The 11,196-nt window shown below is 50.3% G+C and overlaps 1 protein-coding gene across 2 annotated transcripts in view; it reads left to right on the top strand.

Annotated features, from left to right (window-relative positions):
• The window catches only part of KCNE3 (potassium voltage-gated channel subfamily E regulatory subunit 3), an 11,861-nt gene extending 922 nt beyond the window's left edge, over positions 1–10,939 (top strand). Inside the window, exons 2-4 of one of the 2 annotated variants that reach the window (XM_008063996.2) lie at positions 408–419; positions 7,427–7,448; positions 10,328–10,939. In XM_008063996.2, the coding sequence (XP_008062187.1) occupies positions 10,368–10,679 (312 nt within the window). In that variant the 5' untranslated portion in view covers positions 408–419; positions 7,427–7,448; positions 10,328–10,367 and the 3' untranslated portion in view covers positions 10,680–10,939. Of the gene's footprint in view, positions 1–407; positions 420–7,249; positions 7,449–10,327 lie in introns of those variants that run through there. The other variant, XM_021715514.1, reaches the window with a different exon arrangement.
• Positions 10,940–11,196: the final 257 nt, after the last annotated feature.

Here is an 11,196-nt window from a genome sequence, read left to right as displayed (position 1 = left end):
CAGGTGCGCGCTACCACATCCGGCTAATTTTTGATTTATTGTAGAGATGAGGGTTCACCAAGTTGCCCAGGCGGGTCTCAAACCTGCGGGCTCAGGCAATCCACTCACCTCAGCCTCCCAAAGCACTGGGATTACAGGCTGAGCCACCGAGCCCGGCTCGGAATACATAGTTCTGTAAGGTAGATGCAAGACCCTGGGCAGGATCTGGGAAGGAAACCCCACTGAGCCAGGGCTGTCTCCTCATGGCTAGACTTGAGATTCATTTTCTTCAGAGTTGTTTGGGAACCTTGTTAAAAAAATGCTGATTCCTGGGCTCTACTCCAGATCTCTGAATCAAAACCTTTGGCATGGAGCCCAAAAGTCTACTTTCTTCAAACAAGTCCCCTGGGTGATTCTCAGGCAGACAGATAATTGAGACCGTGTGCTTAGGTAGTCAGGATGACTTCTTTGAGAGGTGATTTCCAGACTGAGGAAAAGGAATAGCTGGGTCCAAACATGTAACCACAGGAATAACATAGAAATTATGTGTTTTGATGAAGATTAACAATTTTGTACAATATGCCCACCATAGTAGGTCTTTTTAAAATGATACCACCTCTTTAGATATTTTCTGAGATTCTGTGTCGGAGGGTATGTGTCCCAATTATCCTGGAGCAGATCTTTGTTTGCAAGGGGGTGAGAGAGCTGGCTTGAGTTTGTTATTAATTATTCTGAAGCCAGAGACTGGTGAAAATGGCTTTGTAAGGGATCCCCCCAGGATCTCTGAGAGAGACTGTTCATTTCTCCACCGATAGCCTCCTGGCTCTCATTTCTCTGCCGTCTCTGGCTGCTTCTCTTCTCTGAAGGCTGCAATGTTACCAGCCAGGAAGCAACAGTTTGAGTGAGGATCTGGTGACTGAAAGATGAAAATTGTTCCGGGGCAGGGAGGAGTAAGGTATGTCTGGATACAAGTTGGTCAGGTATGTGAGAGACTGCCGAGGCTTGGTGGAGGAGACATCTGCCGGGGCTGAGGAGACAGAACGGTGTGTTGGATTTTGAGTTCTGCCACCATGGGCAAGTCCCTTGTCTCATCTGGGTCTCTGCAGACTGTCTGGAAAAGAGGGTTTGTGTTAGGATCAGATGGCTCTGGTTTTAATATTTTAGACTTTAAGTTCTCATCTGACCCCAACCATAGCCTGCGAAGAATGCATGCAGGAATTGTATCCATTTTACAGCAAGGACAAGACCCAGCGAGGAGCAATGGCTTGCCCACCACCACACAGCCACGTCAGAGCCATCAAGCCTGATTCCACCAGCCCTCGATCGGGCCTGGGAAGATCGGTCCCTTGCTGGGCTAGCTGAGGCCAAGCGGAGGAAGAGGCATTCGCTCTCTGGTCCAGGAAGCAGGCGCTGCAGGGGACGGAAGGGTCGGAGCCCACTGCCTGGGGAGGCTAAGGAGCCGGGCGCAGGCGCCCGAGGCCAGCCGGCGGAGAAGTGGGTGTGCTGCAGGCCGGGCGGGGTCGGGGGAGGAGACACCCTGGGGGAGTAGAAAGGGAGCCGAGCGTGTGGGAGCGCAAAGCCGGGAGGGCGCGGGGCGGTGCTGGGCACCCGTGGAGCGCGCTGGGGCGCAGCGTCCCGGCCAGTCCGAGCAGAGGGCGCCCTCGGAGCCTTGCTGAGCGCAGGTAAGGCGCACCCGCAGAGCTGGGAAGGCTGAGCTGCAGCCGGGGGTAGAAAAGAAGGGTCTTCCCGCCCCCCTTCCGGGGGCCATGGCGTGTTCTCCTTGAGACAGTGGACCCGAGATGGGGAGCGCCCCAAATACGGACCCGATTCTCTCCAATCTTCCCAGAGCGCAGCAATCCTGGGGCAGCACGTGGACGTGGGGAGCCGGGCTCTACACTCTGGCAGCCGTGGGGGGGCTTGTGCCGGCGTCCCCAGGCCCCGGACGGCGACAAAAATGCTTCTCCACACCCACAGGTGTGCAAGCAACACCTGCGGCTCCGCAGCGATTGCACTGCACACACTCCACCCCCAGGGGGGTCTTCTCACTTGGCGGAAGCCTCGGGCTCCGTGGAGCTGAGGTGCCCATCCCCTGCCCCCTATTCACCCTGTCCGACCGGGTCGAAAGCGTGGGGACCCCCAAGGCATCTTCTACTGCTAGTAACATGGGTTGAGGCTGGGGAGAAGGGTTGAGTTCTAGTTTACAGGTTGTATTAATCTGGGGCAGTCTTCCACCAACTCTAGCTGTGCCTTCTCTTCCGGGTCACCGCCTGTAAAATGGGCCCTCTCCTGCTCCTGTTGCCCACTACCCCATGGGACGTGAAGAGAAAGGGGACTGGACCTGGGAGTCTCTTATCTAGAAAGCAGATGAGTTCAGCCCTTATGTGAGAGCTCATGAGAGTGTCTCTTCCTCATCCCCTCCCTACTCTACCAATTTGCACATAGGGAAACTGAGGTCCCAGGAGAGATGACTTACCTAGGGTTACATCAGGGACCAAATAGAATGAGAATCCAAGTTTCCTCACTCTGAGCTCAGGGCTCTCTCTATCTCACCTACAAAGGGATATTGTAAATGTACCTGTAAGCTCCTCCTTATCTCCTGGCACCCAGCCACTTTGTCAGTTCCGGATGGGGAGACTCGCGCTGGAAGCATGGGGGCTGCTTTTAGTTTTCAGTGACTCCTTGAGACTTTAACCAAAAACTCGCTCCATCCCTCACTCACTCTACACTTCTCAAAGCACATCCATCTACTTAAAATGTGTGGGTGTGCAAAACACCTTCTCAGAGGGAGCCAAGACAAGAAATCCCGACTTACTGAGAAGAAAAACAAGGCCTGGAGTGGAAAAGTGCCTTATCCAGACACATGGCGAGACGTGGCAAAACGGGGGCTGAAATCCAGGTCTCTCAGTTTCCCCTCTGGTATGTTTTCCGCCACCTGCAGGACTACAGCATGGTGTCCCTAAATGGTAGGGGACTCTACAGGGATGATCAGAGAGGGTGGGGGACAAGGAAGGCTTCTGAAGGACGTAACGTTTCTGAGAATCAAAAAGAGAAATAAGAACCTCCTGGCTTCTCTGAGGGTAGAAGAGCCGGAGTGGGGAACAGGGACATATGGATGGCTGTTCTTGGTAATATGGGGGGGGGGTGGAGATGTGGAGACAAAAAGGAAACAGTGTGACCAAGCTGCCTGATAAGTATGTCATATGTTTGCCACTTTTTTTTTTTTTTTTTTGAGTCGGGGTTTCACTCTATTGCCCAGACTGGAGTGCAGTGGCACGGATCACAGCTCACCACAGCCTCAACCTCCTGGGCTCAAATGATCCTTCTGCCTCAGTCTCCCAAGTAGGTTTCGCTATGTTGCCCAGGCTGGTCTTGAACTCCTGGGCTCAAGCAATCCTCTCACCTCAGCTTCCTGTTTGCAATATCTAAAACACTTTCCCATCTATTGTCTCCTCCAGCTCCTGTGTGAGGTAAGCAGAGCAGGGATAATTATTCGCATCTAATAGGGGAGGTTCAGAGGAAGTAAATGGAGTACTCAGGGTCACACAGCCAAGATCAGAATCACAAAAGGCACACTTGAAAGGCAAGATCACAGGCTGAGTGCCCGGGAGTAGGACTGTGTGTGTGCCATGGGTGGGTGTGTGGGGCCACACCCCGGGTAGGTACACAGGGAAGAGGGTTGTTACACCATTGCTGGTGTTTTTGGGGCCAAGAATGTTTGCTCTTCGGATTGAATGAGGTCCAGGTGCTGGGAGCATCTGGGCTTCCAGAGGAGGTTTAGAATTCCTCCTCCCCTGACTCACCCCACCTGCCTGAGATGGCTTCTTTTCTCTGAGCTTCTCCTTCCCCAGACCAAATGGAATCTGTTTTGGTCTGCCCAGGGCTTGATTTTTAAGTGTTGTAAGCTGTTTTCATGAACGTGTCTGTGAGCGCTGGAGGGGGGATGCTCTCACAGACGAGGCACTGGCTCATTTATTCTTGAGTGCCTGCTGTGTCAGACCTGGGGAATAAAGAAATGTATAAGGCACAGGTCCCTGGCCTCATACCTCACAGTGCACAGTTTAATAGACATAGACATAGATATAGATAGGTAATGTAAATACACACAGACACTCAGTTTCAGTACAGCATAGTGCTCTCATACAACTTTGTGCAAAGCACTTTTGGGAACAGACCAGGGGGAGAGACTAGAGGGCTAAGGAGTGGAGAAGGAGGTGTCTCAGGAGAGGGCCTGCAGAGAGACACTGGAACTGGGTCTTGAAGGATGAGCAGAAGTTTGCCAACCAGGTTTTAAGGAAGGGCATTCCCGCCTAAGAGAACGGCATGAGCAAAGGCAAGAGGTGTGCCAGTACAAGGAATGTTTGGAGAGTGACCTATTTGTTGCTCAGTGTCATGGGCACAGGGTACTGGGGAGAACTGTAGAAAGATAAGGCCAGTGGCAGAGACACATCCTGTCCTACAGGCCAACGGGAACTTACCGTGGAAGGTTCTGTGGAGGGGGAGTCCAGGCTATCTGGTTTCTGGTTCCAGCTCTGCCACTCCTGGGCTGTGAGACCTTGAGCAAGTGATTTTCTCCGGGTGAGGGATGCTCTGCTTTCCTGCTGGTTGAATGAGGGGTGCACCAACAACATGGTCCTTACGATCCTTGCCGGTTCAGATCTAATTCCTGTGTCCTTCCAGCAAGGTGTTAAGGCCCACTCCTACAATTCCTCCTGTATTATGCCAGCTCTCCAGACTGCAGTGGTGATAAGACCACCAAGGGGACAGAGGTAGAAATACACGTCCCAGAAGTTTTCTTTGGGTCCCCTACCTGCTTTATGTGACTTTTTCTACCTGCCTTTCCGCACTCCATTTCCAGACACTTAAGACACTCCTGAAAGAATAGCTGACACAGAGCAGTAGGGAAACTAAAAGAATCAATGGTGGAGTTTCACTTTTCCCCCCAAGAGCTGACAGAACTCTCACTAAGATACCCAGGTCATCCTTCAGATCACATCTTTATGCCCCAACTTCCAAGTTAGAGACTGGACAAGTTCAAGGCAAGTACATTCAGTGAGAACCTACTAACGTGAAGGAACTAGCAGGAACAATGGGTCTGGCTTGTCTGGGGAATCAGAAGGACATCTGGAGCAGAAGGGGCATTGGGAGATGAAAATATAAAGGGAGGGTAACTCCTCCTAAACTTACCAAACTCCCCCCTCACTGGGTTCTTGACTGGAGAGACTGGTGAGAATCTGTAGTGCAGGAAAATGCAGTAGTAACAGAGTTAGAGAAACTGTTGCCCCATGACACCAGTAGACTGTGCTTGATGTGATAAGCAGCTCAGATACAAAGGAACACTTGATAATTGTAGTGGAAAGAACACCCCAACAGCACCCCAGAGACCTGGGTTCTTGTCCAAGTGCTTTTTACGGGTTGTGTCATTTTGGACTAGTCACTTTCTGAGCTTCCGTTTTCTCATCTACAAAATGAAGGGATTAGCTGAGAATTTGGATTCTAGGTAATCTTTAAAGTCCCTTTCAGCTTGGCCACCTGCTCACCTTCCTTCCTAACTGGTCTATCTCCTGTTTCAAATCAGGGCCTCTCCAGGGAAAGAAACGTCTCTCCCATCCAAGGAGCTTTGTGCTCAGTGACTCTCCTGGAGAGGAAGGCCAAGGAGCCTAGAAAAATGAGCCAAACTCCCAGTGCTGCTGACTACCGGGCCTCCACCTGAGACCTAGAAGCAGGCCACAGAGAACCAGCCTATTCCCTTATTAGCCCTCTTCTGACCCTAACAGGGTACCTTTGCACCCGGCCTTCACCTCCACACAAACCCAGGCCTCTTTGCTACTCCTGTCAGAACCACACACATCCTGGTCTATCCAGAGAGGCCTTGGCAGGAGGGCCTGAGGGATGGAAGACTTCATAAATCTTCACTCCCCTCACAACCCTAGTTCACCCTGTCCTCCACACAGTCCCCTATCCCCACTTCCCACACAGAGACTGCCTCCTCCCCAAGTTAGATCATCCTGGCAGGTGAGCTGTTAAGAAAAAAAGTGAACAAGTCAACCGATTCGGCCCTCAGTTTATCTAGGCTGGAATATCAGGTGTAAGTCAGTCCCAGGGCTCAGAAGCATCTTAACCTGTGAGAAAACTCTGCAGCCTTCTCTATCTTGGGAATTGAGGGGCTCTAGAAAGCCCCAAAGTGTCTCTCCCACCAGCCTCTCCAATCTTCCGTGGTCTCATGGCATGGTCTTGTGACTTGTACTGTCACAGGATGTTAGAACAGATGCAGACAGAAACCAAGGCCCAGAAAAGGGAAGTCACATGCCCAAAGTCACACAAGTAGGAGTTGAACGAAGATAGCACCCTGGGTTTCCATTTCCCTCACTGTAAAATGAGGGTATTTAGACTAGATGGGCTCTGAAGGCCTTTCCAGTCTTTGTGCTACAAAAATAATACCACCACCATCTGTGGAGGGTCTAGTGCCAAGCACTACATAATGGTCTTTAATTTTCACAACACGGCTATGCTACAGATACTGCTAACTCTGTGGCCATGTTTATACCCTGTGTACCCGAATAGACACATCATTTGTTCCTATGTAAAATATCAACCCAGACCGGGCTTGGTGGCTCAGCCTGTAATCCCAGCACTTTGGGAGGCTGAGGCGAGTGGATTGCCTGAGCCCGCCGGTTCGAGACCAGCCCCAACAACTTGGCGAGACCATGTCTCTACAATAAATCAAAAAATTAGCCGGGCATGGTAGCACACGCCTATAGTTCTGGCTACTTGGAAGGCTGAGGCGGAAGGATCATCGGAGCCCAGCAGGTCGACGCTGGGGTGGTCGTGAGCGTGCCACTGCACTCCAGCCTGAGTGATGGAGTGAGACTTCGACTCAAAAATAAAATAAACTATCAGCCCAACTGTCGACTGCCACCCTACCACTCACATCATCCCCTTGGGATTCTAAAAGGCTCCTAAGATACCAGAGCCCTTGGGAAAGGGAATGTTTTAGGCTGCACCATTAGCCAGTCCCTAAGTGGGAGTCCACATATTAAACTGAGGTTTCTCGTAAAGTTACACAGTCAAGACATTGTAAGCCTACTGGTGGGGGATAGCAATCAGATGCCCGTTGGCAACTGCACAGTTCCTGTAACTGCAACCCTAGGCTGGTCTGATCCAGCTGCTACAGGAAGGGGAGAGGCCTTGGGAGGGTGTCAGAGCCCACACCAGGACAGCTGCATAACCCGTTGGGCCTGGCCTTGGGTGATCCATCCTGGTTCTAAAGTTTGTTCTGTGTGTCTGGTTCCTTCCTTTTCTGCCTCCTCCTCTGCTTTCCAGCTCTGGGCCATTCCAGCTTGTGAAGTCTTGACTGAGAACCTGGATGCTTCCAGAGACACCCTGAAGAGGCAGAGTGGCTGAGGAGCTTTAGGGCATTCACAAGGAGATTCCTATAGTCAGCTCAGAGCCAGTGACTTGCCTGCTGTTTGGTGAGTTTTCCAGACTGAGATTGCCCTCCCTGTACTCTGACAGATAAAAACCTTTCCTGATGGCGTCTACAAAAACGTAGCAGTGACTGTCCTGCAGAGAAGCTCTAGAAGACCAGGAACAGATTCATCTTCATTGCATGTTCTGCTTCCTTTTTCCCCCCTATGTGTACATATTTGCTTCTCAAAAATTAAAGATCGGGCTTGGTGGCTCAGCCTGTAATCCCAGCACTTTGGGAGTCCGAGGCAAGTGGATTGCCTGAGCCCGCGGGTTCGAGACCAGCCCCAGCAATTTGGCGAGACTTTGTCTTTACAGTAAGTAAAAAAAAAATTAGCCAGGCATGGAAGGGCGTGCCTGTAGTTCCAGCTACTTGGAAGGCTGAGGCAAAAGGATCGCCAGAGCCCAGCAGGTTGACTCTGGGGTGGCAGTGAGTGTGCCACTGCACTCCACCCTGGGCGACCGAGTGAGACTCCAACTCAAAAATTTTTTTTTTGTTAAATTCTCTTCCACTGGGCAGGGTGCAGTGGCTCACACCTATAATCCCAACACTTTGGCCAAGGTGGGAGGATTGCTTGAGCCCACGTAACTTACACTCCAACCTCTTTATGTGTCTTCCTATTCGTCTAAACATTTTATGTACTTTCTTGTTGTGTCATTTCTCATGTTTTCTTCCCTTACCTCCTCTACCTCTTAAAAACTGGGTAATTTGGTGAGATTGTGTCTCGACAGCAAATCAAAAAATTTGCCAGGCATGGTGATACACACCTGTGGTTCCAGCTACTTGGAAGACTGAGGTGGAAGGATTACCTGAGCCCAGCAGGTCAAGGCTGCGTAGCCATGATTGTGCCACTGCACTCCAACCTGGGCAACAGAGTAAGACTATGACTCAAGAAAAAAAAAAGAGAAGTCCTTAAAGTGGACATCTTTTCTGGAGAATGTTGAGAGAAGGAGAGCAGCCTGCCAGTCTCAGAGTAGTCCGCTGGGAAAGGAGAGCACCCAGCCAATCTCAGGGCAGTTCCCAAGACTTGGGGAAGAAGCATAGCCCTGCTGACCAGGATCATGTGATCTAAGGACACCCTTAAACAAGCAGACAGTCACACATTGCCTTATATATAAGTGCTGGGTAGGGGGAGGGAAGGCTGCGATGATAAAGCTTGTGGAGTGTGGTTGAGGACAGAGTCTTCCTGAAGGAAGTGTGTGTGGAGCCTTGCTTAAAGAGAATGACATATGGTTTTTCAGAGACCAGGATGCAATGCTGTCTTAGGATATTTTTCCATACTATAAGGATCTCTGAGAGAAAGGAAAAGGAGCATTTATGATCACCTGTTATATGCCAGGTACATCACTGGTTTCAGAAAACAGGATAGTTGAGGCACCTGAGTCTTTTCTTTTTCTTTTTTTCTATTTGAGTTGGAGTCTCTGTCACCCAGGCTGGAGTGCAGTGGCATGCTCATGGCCACCCCAGCATCAACCTGCTGGGCTCCTGCGATCCTTCTGCCTCAGCCTTCCAAGTAACTGGAACCACAGGCGTGCGCTACCATACCCGGCTGATTTTTTTTATTTATTGTAGAGATGAGGTCTCACCTAGTTGCCCGGGCTGGTATCGAACCCTCAGGCTCAGGCGATCCATTTGCCTTGGCCTCCCAAAGTGCTAGGATTACAGGCTGAGCCACCGAGCCCGGCCAGTGTCTTCTTTCTGGAGCAGGTCAACCTCAAACCAAACCGAACATTCCTTTTACTCCCCTACCCTCAGGTTCAAGCTGTTCTTGTCTTCTCCAGTGCCTGCATTGGTCATCAACCTCACCTTGCTTCCCCAGTCACCTCCTTTCCAACAGAATTTCCCCAGATGCTAGGAAGACCTAGAGTGTTTGGGACATAGGATGCTTGAGAGGCCAAATTATCTAGCATCTAGCCTCCAGTTGGCATGAAATGAAAGCCATTCCCACGCTTCTCCTTCTCCTTCTCCTTCTCCTTCTCCTTCTCCTTCTCCTTCTTCGTCAAAATCTCAATCTGTTGCCCAGGCTGGAGTGTAGTGGCAATCCTTCCCCTCAGTCTTCCAAGTAGCTGGGACTACAGGTATGCACCACAACGCCCGGCTAATTTTTTGATTTATTGTACAGACGAGTTCTTGCTAAGTTGCCCAGGCTGGTCTCAAACCTGTGGGCTCAGGCAATCCTCTCATCTCGGCCTCCCAAAGTGCTGGGATTATAGGCATAAGCCACCACATCTGGCCCCCACGTATCTTCTAAATGGTGTCTTTGGAGTCTCTAGAAGGAACTGTACTGAAGGAAGGTTCTGACGAATGTCTTCTAATGGGGCCACACAGTCCCACTGAGAGCTGGCATGGAAGGGGAAGAAGCTCTGAGCTGACCACTGAAGGGCAGGGCTTTCTATCTTGGCTCTGCCTCCTATATTCTCTGTGATCATAGATAAGCCACTTATTCTCTCTAGGCCTCAGTTTCCCTGTGTGTAAAATGGAAGGAGTTAGGTTAAATAAACCCTAAGGTCCTTCTAACCTAAAGTTCAGTGACTTATAGACTCCGATGAAAGAAGAGATTAACATGGGTTACAATGGTCAGGGAAGGCTTTATTCCACAAGTATTAATTGAGCACCTGTTGAGTGCTGTCATAAAGTCTCCTATCATTAGTATTTATTGAGCACCTATTGAGTGCTGTCATAAGGACTCCCACCTAGCAGTGAATAGGACAAACACAGTGCCTGCCTTCGTTGAACCTGTGGTCTAGTAGAGAAGACAGACAAGTAAACAAGTAGCTAGAATAAGCTACAATGTTGAGATTTAGCTGGGGCCTGAGGATTGGGGAGGTCATGCAAGCTGCAGGTGACAGAAGCTATCCCCTCTCTCTTTTCTCTCACCACCAGGGCATCCCCCGGTTCTTCCCTTGCTTCAATCCCTGTTGCTATGGAGACCATCAATGGGACTGAGACCTGGTACCAGAGCCTGCATGCTGTGCTGAAGGCTCTAAATGCCACTCTTCACAGCAATTTGCTCTGCCGCCCAGGGTCAGGGCCAGGGCCAGACAACCAGACTGAGGAGCGGCGGACCAGCCTACCTGGCCGTGATGACAACTCCTACATGTACATTCTCTTTGTCATGTTTCTATTTGCTGTGACTGTGGGCAGCCTCATCCTGGGATACACCCGCTCCCACAAAGTGGACAAGCGTAGTGACCCCTATCACGTGTACATCAAGAACCGTGTGTCTATGATCTAATCCTAGAGGGCCAGGATCACGGCCGATCAAGACATCTGAGGATTGCTTCTGGGGCCGCCAGAACTCTGCTATGGACCACACCATATCTCAATATCCTTATCTGTAAGATCAACAAGAAACAGTGTGAAAGGAGATCATCATTAGAGTGGGAGAAGAGGGCCTGGCGGACCTGAGCCTTGTGGATAAGAATTTTTTCCAGGCAAAGATAGACTTGGTTAATAGCAGGAGCCCATGAACAAACATATAAAAGCAGCAAAAGACCAATGGCTGGTCTAGTGACTGGAGTATTGGAGGTCCAGGAGTTGGAGAAAGGAGAAGAGGAAGTTGTAGCAAAGGAAAAGGAAACAGGAAGATGCTCTAGGGACATATTTTTTCTAATATGTTATCTTCAACAGCCACGAGAAGCAGTGATAATGACTCCATACCGCAGATAGGAAGTCTGAGTAATGATACTGACATTTGTCCACATTTTATGTTTTTCAGCACATTTTACATTTGTGACTTTGCCTCCCTCCCC

This window comes from Carlito syrichta, unplaced genomic scaffold (assembly GCF_000164805.1).
Source record: "Carlito syrichta isolate Samal-C Ts95f unplaced genomic scaffold, Tarsius_syrichta-2.0.1 Scaffold307176, whole genome shotgun sequence".
NCBI lineage: Eukaryota > Metazoa > Chordata > Mammalia > Primates > Tarsiidae > Carlito > Carlito syrichta.
This window is presented reverse-complemented; position numbering and strand designations above follow the sequence as displayed.